This window comes from Oryzias latipes, chromosome 15 (genome assembly GCF_002234675.1).
Source record: "Oryzias latipes chromosome 15, ASM223467v1".
Classification (NCBI taxonomy): Eukaryota; Metazoa; Chordata; class Actinopteri; order Beloniformes; family Adrianichthyidae; genus Oryzias; species Oryzias latipes.
Window position 1 is genome coordinate 25,122,569 of NC_019873.2, and position 14,057 is coordinate 25,136,625.

At 38.5% G+C, this 14,057-nt stretch overlaps 1 protein-coding gene across 3 annotated transcripts in view; it reads left to right on the forward strand.

Annotated features, from left to right (window-relative positions):
- col19a1 (collagen type XIX alpha 1 chain) overlaps positions 1-14,057 on the forward strand; it is a 116,314-nt gene that overhangs the window by 96,886 nt on the left and 5,371 nt on the right. For 2 of the 3 annotated variants that reach the window (XM_011484563.3, XM_023963613.1), the window contains 11 exons: positions 494-520; positions 1,630-1,683; positions 2,670-2,714; positions 2,969-3,013; positions 3,111-3,173; positions 3,559-3,594; positions 4,944-4,988; positions 5,441-5,575; positions 8,232-8,298; positions 8,428-8,565; positions 12,200-12,277. In XM_011484563.3, coding sequence (XP_011482865.1) covers positions 494-520; positions 1,630-1,683; positions 2,670-2,714; positions 2,969-3,013; positions 3,111-3,173; positions 3,559-3,594; positions 4,944-4,988; positions 5,441-5,575; positions 8,232-8,298; positions 8,428-8,565; positions 12,200-12,277 — 733 coding nt within the window. Of the gene's footprint in view, positions 1-493; positions 521-1,629; positions 1,684-2,669; positions 2,715-2,968; positions 3,014-3,110; positions 3,174-3,558; positions 3,595-4,943; positions 4,989-5,440; positions 5,576-8,231; positions 8,299-8,427; positions 8,566-8,904; positions 10,781-12,199; positions 12,278-14,057 lie in introns of those variants that run through there. The other variant, XM_023963614.1, reaches the window with a different exon arrangement.

Consider the following 14,057-nt stretch of genomic DNA (forward strand, 5'->3'; position numbering starts at 1 on the left):
TGTCCAGTCCTGGGAGACATTGAGTCAGAGGCCCTGCAGGGTTCCAGCCACCAAAACGAACACTTAAGAAGGTGACAGAAAGCCAACATCGCACTGTTCCCAGTGCACAATGCCCCATGAACTATAGCTAAATCTTAAGGATGCCTCACCCTGTACTGCATCCATCACGGCCCAACAGCTCCTTGGGAACAATCAATAAGAGAGCTTCTTCATCAGTGTTCAGGGCGACATGACACACAATTTATCAATAATACTCCATTTTCTTTATGTTTTGTGAAGCCAACAACCATTGCAGTGTCTGTGATCACACCTTCTGTTTTAGCGTGATTTACAGAGAGCTACTGTACGAAAAGAAAAGCAATGATGAACATTATAAATCTAAATGACAATAATGTGTAGCCACATGTGTCTTTTCAGTCTGTATTTATGGTTTTTATGGCACGGGTGTCGCAGTCATTCAGATAATCTGTCCTCTTTTCTTCTCTCTTTAAAGGGCCCCAAAGGAGATCAAGGACCTGCCGTGAGTTGAAGCTTTTCTGTCAGCAGTGCATATTTTTACTGCTTTTTTATGCTCGCATAAAATATAGCAGGGCCACCAGTTGCTTTCCTTCATTATCTCTGGTTTTTCATTGTACGGCAAACGTCAATACAGCCTCCAGTCTGACCACTTAACCACTCCGTGTACAACTCCCAACACTAGAAGAAAAAAAAAAAGACCTTGTCTTCGATATATTTGAAACCTTTATACCATATTGTTTTGCCAGTGGGAAACCATGAACCCTTTCTGCACTTCAGATGCACACCTCCTCCTCTCTCCTGAAAACAATTCTCACAGTCCACACAGACGTAGAAGCAACTTGACGTGTCTGCCATCAACTTGGATTCTTTATCCTCATGGGGCCAATTGCATTTTTTATTGTTTTGTTGCACGGTGATTTTTCACCAGGATGTTAATTTGACATTTTAATAAATTGTGTGACTGGCTCTAGTGCTGCGCTGAAATTGCCCCAATCCGTCTCACAGCTGATCCTCTGGCCGGCCCGTTCTCCCGTTAGCCACAATAGCTTATTCATGACAATCTGCATGCGTGACAATTACCTGGACAATTCGTCTATGTCTGCGCCGCTTGCCCCGTGTCCTGTGTAATGGCATTTCTCCATGGCAGCTTGAGCAAAAAGCAGCAGAAAGAGGCCATCACTTGCTCAAGTGTCTGGAATGAACCTCTATTTTTAGAGCACAAAATCGTCTTTTTTTGTCAATTTCTTTCTTTTTTTTATTCTCCCATGTGCTGTACTTGGAACTGTTTTACCAAAGCCTTTGACAATGGTTTCATATTGACAAAAAGGTTCACATCCATACCTGCAATTATTAAGCAACGACAGGAATTTGAGAAGTATCAGCTTCTTCGGATCAGATTACCCTTTTTTCCAAATAGCTGAAGGCTTTGTTTACTTGTTAATTCACCACCCCTTTTATCTTCCCACTTCTTTTTGTCACAATTGATTTCTATTTAAAATTTTGAGACCAAAACATCCTTTTTCTAGGTTTTAGCAATACAATAGTTCAAGATCTTGATGAGGAGTGATCTTTTCATTTCACCTAGCAGGTGTTGTTTTTTTTTCTCTCCAGGGTGAAACAGGAGCCATGGGTTTACCGGGGCTTGAGGGACTACCTGGCTCCAAGGTAAGCAGTAGAAAAGTACCAGTAATGATCCACAAGGAGAACAGAACTGAATCTATGAATGCTCCCCAAAGAAAAGGGAGAAATTACATTTGTCAGACTTACGTTTACATGAAAGAAATTCTCTTTCAAGTTAATGTAAAATCTTTGGAATAGAAGCGTCACAGCTGTCAGGAATCACAGTGACATACTAGTGCTAGACACCATTCCTGAAGTTAAAAAAACTCGTCCTCAGTGAAAGTTTTCACAGTTGCTTGCATCCAAATTCAACACTGATTGGAAATGTGTGACTGTTGGCTGAGTTTTGTGGAGGTGGAATATTTCAGGGTCTAGGACTTACTGAGGATATATTCTTCTTCCTACTGTCAGATGTTCAGCATTTACTGTTGAAAAAGAAAGAAACTTCTTGAAGTCCCAGAACAAATGTGTTTTTCGTGTGGCATTTTTTTAAATGATGGATGAAATATTAAAAAAAAATTAAGCCTCAAATCAAATTTCTAGGTATTTTTAAATCAAATTATTTTGAATAAGGACCAGCAAAAACAAAAGCAGTTTGAAAAGGCTTGTAGGTATGACATAGAAGTTGCCGCAAGCTCCCAACTCTGCTCCATTCTGATGCAATATTGCTCGCCATTTCTGTTGCACCTGTAATTTAGGGTTGGGAATGTGAGGGGCTGTAAGCTGAAGGGGAAAGTTTGTAAACGGATGGATGATGGGAAGTGGGGGCGGGGTTACTCTCTGCAACACACATTTTTGAATTATAGCTAAAACAGCATAATCATAATTAAAAGACCACTGGGAAAGCTTTGAGAATAGATCAAAACATGATCAGAGTGGAACTTTAGAAAGCTTCATTATGGAAAATACTGTATATTGCAGTGGTTACGCACATTTTGGGAGTTCTTTGAATATTTTCTAACTTTTGAACCAAAATAATACAAATATTTGAATACCTCTTATAACCTCTCTTACATGGGTTTTAATCGTAGGGTGATCCTGGTTTGCCTGGTCCACCTGGGATGCTAGGTCCTCCAGTAAGTATAGTTCTTCTGTTTTCTGTTGTTTGTCTGCTACCAGCAGCATCCCAATGATGTTTAAGGACTGCTTAACAAATTTCAAAATAGTCCCATGGCTTCTTGATGCTTACATTAAAAAAATTTACATACCGGCAGTGTGTTAGCAGCTACACGTTGCTGTGAACTATACACTAAATAGGAGGCTGCAGATGTGACATCGTTGAGGACCTGTCAAACACTGTGTTTTCTCCTCGTATGTTTGTGATTGACAGGGGAAGCCCGGCGTTCGCGGAGAGCCAGGAATCCCAGGAGAGCCAGTGAGCCGCAGCCTCCGATTCTCTTTGAATTGTCAATCCAACGCGTCATTCCTTTGTCATCCAGACTGACAAGCTGGCTGTCTCTGTTCTCTGATAGGGTGAGAGGGGACCGATCGGAGAGACAGGATTCCCTGGACCAGAGGGGCCGCAAGGTGTGCCTGTAAGGAAATGCTGCTGCTTTTTCCCTTATTATCAATACTTGACATTGCAAGTGTGGCTTCCATTATTGTGGTACTTCCTGTGCAACAACATTGTGTGTTAGGAGAGATCTAGGGACTCAAGGACGCTCGATGAAACACAAATGTTGGCTTTCCCTTGTCCCATACATGATTACATCCCCCTATGTCATTACCATCAGAGATAGTTTTTGTAATTTTCCCTGTAAGCACACAAAGAAACCATGTTCACTCTGCAATCAGGATCATTATCCCTTGCTTGAGATATCTCATTAACTGTGGAGATTACTAGGAGTGCAACAGTGCTGATCCAATCGAAGGTGGGAGCTGATACAAAATGTCTTTGTTTGTGTTGCGCTCCTTGAGCAGGGGAGGCCTGGAAAAGATGGAACTCCTGGATACAAGGTGAGTTGTGCAAACATCATTGCAAATCCCCTTATAGACAGTGCTTTACATCAGCCAAGCCACAGAAAGATGGCACAGCAGATCTTTATCCCCCCTCCAGCTACAGCATGCTGACTGCATTAAACCTATTTGCATATCTGAGATTTTAGTGATAAAAAAGTAAATGGAATCCTGCAGATTTAAGGCTTTGTTGACTTTTCGTCTTCTACCCTAATTATACAGTTATTGCTTTCAAACAGCGATAAAATGTTTGTAGTAAATGGCACTAGACACTTCAAATAATTATTCATTTTGCTGCTTGGTGATCTTGGCCAAAGCTGAAACAAAACATTGCAGAAAAGTCTGCTTTTAGGTGTCTAATCAAATTTATTAAACACAGTTTGCTTCATGGAGAACGGTCTGGGGTGATACAGAGCAAATATTTTTAAATAGCCTTTTCAAACACATTATGATCCAGCAGTCAAACTTGACTGATAGTGATTATTGCTGTTTTGTTGTAATATGAATGATTTTTTTTCTCATTACACCTTAATGACTGCCCCAATACTTTATTGTTTATTGTTTGTTCCATCATTTAATATTTCTCAGTTATTATTCCAGAGTCCCTCTGCACATTTGCTCACTTTTTGGTGGGGCAACAGTGCCATCTAGTAGGCTGCTATGCTGCTCTGCTTCACTTTGTGCTTTGAGGCTTAGCATAAGGCTCAGGGAAGCCCATTTCAGTAGGCAAGATTAAAGCAAGGAAGGGAGAATGCCGTCATAAAGCGATGCCCGTTTTAAAACCACAACATGGCAGATTTTCAATTGCATGGCTCCTGTAATCCAGTGGTAAATTGATGCAAGGATGCTCCCGGTGGTACCTCTTTTAGCAAAGTAAAGGGAAGCAATGAGGAGTGACAGGGAGAGACTGGAAGACACGGGATGTTGTGACATGAAGCAGTAGACAGGTATTTTTCCTTGCGGCTCCAGCAGGAACAGCTGATGGAAAATCGGGGCTGTCGCAAACAAAACCGTAGAGATGCAGGGGAGCCGTGACATTGCAGAAGGTGAAACGCTATACTGGGAGATATTATACCAGTGAAACACCTGAGCTGAGGTAGAAGCAATCAATGTACAGTCATCTGAAAAGTGAGCATTTTTCTAAGTAAAATCATTCAAGAAGAGCTTGCTTAGTTTTCCTTCAGGCAACAGAAGAACATCCTCTGCAAATATCATGGAGAATGTGTGAGATTTAATAATAAAAGCTCCGCTTTGTAAGAAAAGCCGAAGCTTGTTATATGTGAATAACCTTTTTTAGCATTTTATTGAAACTTATTTAAGAAAATTCTGTTTGTTTTTTTTTTTCAAAGGGAATCGCAGGCAAAGCAGGTGACAGAGGATCCAAGGGAGAACGGGTAAGTAGCATCACTCCTGTCTTCCTAAAGAGAAGCTGTTTAGGGACTCAAACTGCAACGCATAAACGTGTTGATGAAAAGTAATGAATACTAATGAAAGACCCCTCTTCGGCACAAATGTGACTAATCCCCACAAGCGCATAAACACTAGAAAAGGGCATTTAACTGTCGGCGCAGTTTCCTATTGTATTGGCAAAAGAATACTCACATTTTGGTTTGCTTTAATCTGTTGCAATTGCTGGTAATCGAGGTTATGAAATTAGGCATTTAGTTTTGCAGCTGGCAACAACACATTAAAAGAAAACTGGTCACTTTAAGTGAATATATTTGGCTTAAATCTGTGGTGACAGTATTGCAGGTTGCACCAGCTAAGAAGGCGAGCTGTAGTTCATGTAGAGTGCATCCGTTCTGTGTCACGCTGATCCTGTGTGGGCTGTTTTTTTCTACTGCAGGGTGATCCAGGGATCCCAGGGGACAGAGGTCTTCAAGGCGAGAGGGGACGCCCAGGAGATCCAGGCCCCATTGGTCCACCAGGTTTGAAAGGCGATCCTGGCCCTCCAGGAGAGTTGGAAAGTGTAAAACTTCTGGTAAGTGCTAAGACAGCTCAAAGCTCAGCGTAAACAGACTATCCTCCCAGATGACTAAAATGTTCATCACCCAACTTACTCCTGCTGCTGCTATAACTAGCTCCATTTGCATTCTGACTGTGGAAAACGGTGCAGCTACAGCCTCCTGCATGAAACATCAAACAAAAACCGAGCGAGGCAGCTTGCTGTTCTCTTTCTGCTCATCACTTCCCACTCCTGATCATCTAGACGCAGCAGAAGGTCAGAGAGGGAGAGAAACAGAGAAAGACAGATATGTGGGCATGCCAGGAGCTCTGCAGAGCGGCGAAAACACCCCCGTCTGTCACAGACATTTTCCACTAACTGCAGTTGCATAACATTTGCGGTGATGAAAAGCTGCTTTGAATGTAGAGATTCATCGTTTAAGCCCACCATTGTTTGCCGTTGTTACTGGTGCTGCCCTGGAAAGCAATGCAGCTGAGAGCAGCTGTCATGACTAACACAAACCTGTCTAAACTTTTTAAGCCTCTTTAGCTGAACTTTTCTGTGACTTTTCTAGTATTTTATCTTTCTGCAAATTTTTCGTTTATTAAAAATGATTCGATTTAGTTATTTAGCAGATGCATTTTTCCAAAGCGACTCACAAATAAAGAAACCAAAAACACAACAAATCAGGTCACATGGTCCAATACAATTAGATTGGAAAAGTGTTATTTGCCAAGGCATAAAGAGCATTTTTGAGCCAATGAAGTTGCAAAATAATTTAGTTTCAGCCTTTTTTTAAGGATTGCGAATGAGGCTGCCGTTCGTGGTGAGATTGATTTAGATTTGGATTTAGTAAAGGTTAAAATTGCCGGTATTTATCTTTTATTTGAAAACATACATACCCAACTTTTTGGCAAAATAACACTGTTTATTCATATTTTTTCATCAAGACATCTTGAGTTGTGTGACAATAACACAAAGACTTGGCTATGGGAAACCATAACAAGCTGTGAAAGATGATTTCTCTGTTTGTGAAGTAGGTCATCTCTGCTTTAGGAAAACAAAACATCTGGAAACCAGCAGAAGTTTTAGACGTAGTCAGAACATCACTGACTCTTTGGAAAAAAACTGAATTAATAGTTTGAATGTAGGTTATGGGTCATGCATTATTTCTTTTTGACAGCAGAAGCAGCCAAAAAAACGTATCAACACTAGACACGGTTTTTGTCAAATTTGGGAAAATTCAAAAAAGAAAAACAGAATTTGTTATGAAAAGAAATTGAACGTTTTAATCTGTCTCTTTATTAAACACTCAAATGAAAATCTTGTTCTTGGTGTTTTTCACAGGTTCATGTGGCATTTTTCAAAACTGCAATTCTGAGTATTTTCTTTATTCAATTCATTGTGAATCAGTAGCAGATGGGGAAAAAAATCCACTTGTGATGTAGATGCTGGGCGGGCCACAAGCTCCCTGCTTTGATGCATCCACCTGCAGACAAGAAGATCCGTCTTTGTTTTCCTCATCTTAGCTGACATCTTGCTTCAACACTGTACGGCTGGATAGCTCCAATATTGCTCCTCATTTTTGTTGCACCTGTAATGTTAGGTTGGGATTGTAAGGGGCTGTAAGCTAGCGGGAGAGAGTGTAGACAGAGAGCTCTCAGAAAAAGGGAGGGGAAGGGGGATGGGGTTGCTCCATGCCAACGGTCCCGCTCACAACCCAGAGACGAATGTCTAATGAACCAATGAAGAAACTGTGTCCTATAAAAATGGCTCAGGTTGTTAAATTTTGGCAAAAAAAAATGCATAATCATAATCGATAGACCATTTTAACAGAGATAAAAAGATTATCAGAGTCTGTCTTTGAAGTGTCAATTTTTTGATCACCAATTAAGCAACCAAAATAGCCTCTACTAAGAAGAACAACAGTTATGTACAAATGATGGGTATAGGCCACAAACAAATTGTGAAAAGAATGTCCAAATAAAATATCAAGTTGTACAGAGTTTAAAAAGTATTTTTTTGATGTTAAGCAATGCATGCATTCCTTTTTAAAGACAGGATTTTAAAGACAAACATTGTTAAGAAATTAGATCATAGTAATTACTTTAAAAGATTGATTTAGTCATTTCTAAATCCTTACTTTATATCAATATATCAAATTAAAGTTTCTTTTGGAGGCAAAAAGTCTTGAAATATCTGAAAAATATTCAAAGAAGGTGAATTATTGCAATACAATGTTAGAATTTCATCTGTAGTAGTTGTATGTATTGTTTTCCTGTTTTGTACATTAAGAAGCAACACCTGACACTACATTGCTTAGGTATGAAGTCACTAACTGCTGCTGAGAGTTGAAAAGATCTCACTTTTAGAATTATAAAGCCCTCATCAATTTTGAATTATGTTTTCCTCTGCTTAAAGCTATTTTTTTTATTTGTAAACAAAAAATGTAAAAAAAAAACACATTTTAAAAATGCTTTGTGATGAGCTATTGTTTCAATTATGAATTTTTATATTGTGCATATTTTTGGCAGTTTTTTGTTCATATAAATACCTATAAGTGTTATCTCAGTCATTTGATGGAATTTTCCAACTGGCTGTGATTTTTTTTTTTCAAGTTTAGTTTTTTTGTCACATAATTGGATTTCTTTCTTTTGTATTAAAATTCCTCTTTTATCCTCCCTTCATGCAGGATGACCCTGGCTTTACAGGGGAACTCAAAACGTTCATCCAAAATGAAGTAATGAGGCTTTTTCAAGGTACGATTTGCCTGACATTTAACATTGTTTATAGCACGGCTGCTATTGCTGGGATTGTGCTTCAACCCCTTTTGTGTCCCCTTTGAGCTTCCCTTTTCAACATCCGCTTTGATTGTTTTTCCCTCGCAGAGAAACTGTCAAGTGCTGCCATGCAGCAGCGGACACATGCAGGCATCTTAGCCCCTCAGCTCCAAGGGCCTCCAGGACCTCCCGGCAAAGATGGATCACCAGGCCCACCAGGACAATCCGGATCACCTGGTCCTCAAGGTAGGAGATCAGGAGTGTGAAAGTGCAGAGCAGCTCAGAATAGAAACAGTCTTTTGTAGGAAAAGAAAACATTATGTTTGCTTGTTGGTGACCATGGACAACCATTTCAAATCTGACTGAAGAGACTCAAATCCTCCGTCAAGTCCAACTATTTGGCTATACTTTGTTCTGAACCTGACACATAAAAAAAGACGGACCAGTTAGTAGAAATTCCCACTCAAACCTTTTTTATTGTTGAAAAAATAGCCGACACATATTATTAAGGATTAGGTGGATGAAGAGGAGCTGGGCTGACACGCATATTTTGCATGGATTCATGAGTATTTTTCTCTTGCATAGACCCATATATCAATGCAGACTGAGGGGCGGGAAGCAGAGAAAAGGCGAGGAGTGTGGTACACAGCAGCTTTCTGGGAAATATGAAGACAAACGAAGAATTGGCTGTGAAAGAGAGAAAGTGTTATACATATGGACAGGAGAGAGCTTCAGTATTGACACCTCACTCCCGAAGAGAAATCTTCTAAAATACAAAAGGAGCATAGTCAGGATGGAGGGAGGACACTTTTTATCAAACTAATTCAAGTCTCTGACTGTTCGTGCAACACTAATGGGTTGCAGGTCAGGCTTTGTGCCCCAGACTTGTCTGAATCTGTATTGTGTCTGCAGCAGAACTGTGGCGTATTGACTTTTAAAGAGGAGTGTTGTATGTGATGGTGCAGTCAGCAGCACCGCTGCATCAGGCATCTCCTTAAGCTTTGTATCTACCTCACATTTTTCAAGACCATTAAGGTTTAAAGCTACTGCTATTATTTAAAAAAAAAAATGCTGTTTGATTCATGTGTATTGCAGTTAAAGAATGCAACTACCGGTACTCAACTCTAAATATTTGTTCCAAGTTAAAGACCCACTCCGATAATCTTATAAGCTATCTTGAACGCGTTTCCGGTGGTTTTTCTAATTACGATCATGTTGTTTTTTAATCAAATGTGTTTTAGGACATAGAAAACAACACAAGTTGTGGGCAACCCCACCCTCTCTTCCCATCACCATCTGAGAGCTGTTTACATGCTATCTCTGCAAGCTTACATCCCCTCACACCCCAACCTAACTTTACCAGAGCAACAAAATGGCGAGCAGTGTTGGAGGTATCCAGACGTACAGTTTTGAGTCATTTGCCAGTTTAGACAAGGAAATTAAAGACGACCGTACATCTAGTCGTCTACAAATGCATTGAAATGGAGCAGAGCAGGGAGCTCTGCCCGCCTAACGTTTTAGCATTGTTTTCATCATTTGAATAAAGAATACTCAGAGATGCGATTTTAACCTTTATTGTCTTTATAGTCGTCCTCCATCATGAGAAAAATGCCACTAGAACATGTTAAAAACACAATTTGCATCGGAGTGGGTCTTTAATGCCTCAGGCATTACACACGTCTTGGATTTTTGTTTTGCTTGTTTGGAGTTTTTATGTTGTGAAAGTGTTTTTTTTTTTTTTTTTTGGTGATTTATAATGCAGTTTTAGAATGAATATTTATTGAAAATCAAAAAAAAAAGTTATTTCCCTTGATAAATCAAAAATTCAACAACTTCTTAATTTTTTTCCTATCTTTGACTTGTGCCTCCACTCAGCTGGTGAGAGATCGGGGTAATATTTCCTCATTATTTCTCGTCATCCTTCGTTGGAGACTGTGCTCCTTTGGAATATCCAATTTGACTTGTTCTCCATTGTGCCAAAGTGAATTGTTTATGGAGAAAAATAACCCCCTTTGTAGAATTCACTGTCTTTTTTTATTTAATTTTTTTTTTCCTCTCAGTTTGATTGCACAAGGGAGGAAGTCTCCAGCTGTTAGAGCAGGCCCATTAGGACTTATGCTGAAGAGCAGTGTTTCTCTTTATTTACCCCTTTGTTGAAATTGAGTGCTCATTTATCATTCTTTTCATCTTTTACTTGTAGACCCCAATGAAAAATCTGTGTGATGTTAAAGTCATTGTTTTTAATCGCATGTTTCACAAACCCTGCTTTCTCTTGTCTTAACATATTTTTTGGGTATTTTAGTGAGTAATGTACATTTATCAAAGCTGACTGAAACTGCTTTTTATACATCAGGCTTTAAATTGTGTATTTAAGCTGCTCTTTTGGTGTAATACCTTTGAATGTTTCTGTAAATATTCTGTATTTGACGGTGAAGCTGATTAAAAGGAAAGGTTTTCGTTATTTATTTCTTTTTGGTCAGTTATGCTGGTGGTTTGCAGCAGTGACGTTGTTTTCATTCATGTCTACGAACCTGTACACAAATATGGCGCTGCAATGCTATCAATCAAGAAAGGAACCATGGCAACGTAATCCTGGACATTAGTGACTCTGGAAACAATTTGTTTTTGATCAAGTGCAGCAGCTGGCCTTTTTTTTTTTCTATCTTTGTCGGAGTGCACCAATCCAGCAAGCCACTCAAGCTTATTGCTCTGTGTGTTGTGCAGAATTTTTTATCCCTCTCGCTTAAGGTACAGTGCATTTTCTCCATGGAACGTCTCCTCCCTGAATGAATGCCCCAGGCTCTGTGAGTGTTGAAAGAAGTCTCATTATTGTGCCAAAGTGTGGATAGCCCCTGCTCTTTGAGATTCAGTTTTGGAGCATTCATAAGCCTTTTCTTCGGAGATTTTCTCTGACGTGTAAGCATCGGAGCGTTTCTCCTTTGGGCCTACCAGTGCCATGCTTGATACTCCTGTCAGTGGTTCTGATACACTCCGTGCAACCACTGGTTGTAAGACTCCATTACTTTAAGTGCCACATGGGGAAATTTTGTCGCAGCACCCTTGCATTTTTACTTGGAATGCTGCCGTTCTGAACTGTCAAGGCCACTGACGTTTGCATGCAACAGAAAGAGAGTTTTTGGATAAGAACTTTGTGCACAATGTTATGAAAAAACTGCCTGCTCTGATTTGAAGATGTTGCACATGCTGTAGACGTTTATTTGATACGTTTTAACCTCTTCCTGACAGATTATGCATGTGCCTGTGATTATCCCCTTTTTTGCCTCTCTGTATTATGAATACGACCATCCTTCTAGCATTATAAATGAATTATTTTTTTTACATCTGCACTTTATGAAACATGCTTTTCTTTGGAGTCCTCACAACCTGAGAATCTTCAGTGACTACTGATCAACAAAATCCTCTTCTTTCTATTCTAAAGTCTTCAAAGACATGTTCTTCTGGTGCTGATGTTGACCATGACGCCTGCATCTTCAAACACTAACGTGCAGATGGCTTTTTGGATGATTTGTATTTTGCTGAAATGTCTGCAAGGCCTTTTTTTATTCAAAGGTTTACAACTGGATTTAAAATCATGTTGTTGTTTTTTTTTGTTTGTTTGTTTTTCAACAACAACTGACACAGCTTAAAAAAATCAGTACTAGCTCAGTGTCTTTTGATTTTATTATCATGATAAATTTGACTTTTATTGGAAACTGATTCCCTGAGCAGATATAACGTTGCATATGTTCTGTGTGGGTCCAGTTTGACCCTTCCTGGGCTAGTTATGACCGATGATACTAATCGTACTAACCACACCTTGCAACACTTTTGCAGTGTGTGGTGTTGGCTCTGAGTGGTGTGTGTTTGTGTGTTACTATAGGCTACAGGGGTCAGAAAGGAGAGCGGGGGCAGATTGGGCTAGGGTTACCAGGAGAGCCGGGACCCATGGGGCCACCAGGTAAGATCGTCACACAAGTAGGAAATATCCTGGGGGAAAAAAGTGTCCTTTTAAGTCTAGTCTTCGATTATATCATCTAAAAATATAGTGTTTTACTGCTACATGAGGAGGATGACATATATTATATCAAATTTCATTTGTTAAGCACTTTTCCAACCAATGTTACTCAAAGTGCTTTACATTCTAAAAGCACTTTGAGTATTATCCAATTTTAAAAACAAAAAAAAAGACATAACATACACATAACTCCACATTATCTTAAAAAAATTCTATTAGTTGTTTATGTAGGCTGCATAAAGGTGATATTTGTTTTATTTAGTATTTTTTTCAATGTCAGAACATTTTTATTGCAATTGTTGAGAATGATGCAACAATTTTAAATGCAAATTTAAAAGAAAATTCAAAATATGCAGTTGTGTTAGGAAATTATGTAGTTTTGTCACTTTTAAAGCACTCCTTTGGAAATTTTCCAAAAAGTTCTCTTTAAACCAATTTTTTAATTATTTCAAAAAGTCAGCATAAAATATGCTGCACATTGATACTGACAGGAGTCTAAGGAGCAATGGAACCAATTTTAACAGGAGAATTTGTTTGGGAATTGGTCGCTTTTTCATTCATAAAGAAATTGACGTCTCCTATTTGACAGCAGTTTATTCATTCTAATTGACTCTAAATTCCTTAAATTCTTGTGATTATTGTAGCACAAGTTTTGACAATAATCTCTAGAGAAAGTTGGAGATGCCATTGGCTCAAGATAATGATAAATAAAAGGATTTGTTTTCTCAAAAGAGGGCTTCTTATTATTTCAGATGATGAGGCAATTAGACTTGGGGTTTTGAAGATAATGACCTTGAAAAAAGTTTGAAAAACATCTTTCATGATTTTCTGTGCATCTGATTTCATTTGGAAAAAAAATGAATAAATAGAAAGGGATTGATAGAGTTGACAGTTGTGGCGACAGCTTGATGTCCTGTTTGTTTTTGAGGCAAAACAGTTTCTGTCCTTTGAAAGGCAAGAAACAAACAGTATTTTTTGACTGATCTAGCTGTTTGACCTTTCTGACAACCATAACTCGGTTGTAGATTTGAATTTTGTCTTTGTAGTCCTGATCATCTTGGTATCAGGAATACCAAAATGATCACTACTTTTTAGAATAAATACTACCATTTTTATTTATTTATTTTTTTACTATTTTTCCTTTTTTTTTAAATGGTAGTTTTAGAAACTCTTTACCCTAACTTTAACCTGCCTTTTATTTTAGATTGTTTTTGTTTATTCTTTATGTTACATCCTTCACGCTCTCTTTTTATGACAGTTTTGAGTTCTGGCCCACTTGAATTCAGTCAGACTTAAATGAAGGTAACAATAAAACCAAAAGCTAAAACTTATTTGCATAAATGTCATAAAATACATTTAAAGATAGCTCGTATGTAAAAAATATCCCTTTTCTACCTTTTCTTTTTGTTTACCAGGCTTGTTTTTTGTGTTTCTGGCTGTCATTTTCTCTTGCATTGTCATCTTGTCTGCATTTTATCAGTTGTCAGTCATCTTATTCTATCACAAATACTAAATTTTTTGCACATCATGCGTCACTTAACATGATTATTTTCTACTTTTTTATTTATTTTTCATGAAAGCAACTTTAAATTTTTGAAATTTGGAAGCACAATATTACAGTTTACATCTTTGGTCCAAATGAAGCTGCAAAGTTTATCTTTCTATAGTAAAACGACAGTTAAAAAAAAAATTCCTTGTTTTTGTTCTTCTGAATAAAAGTACC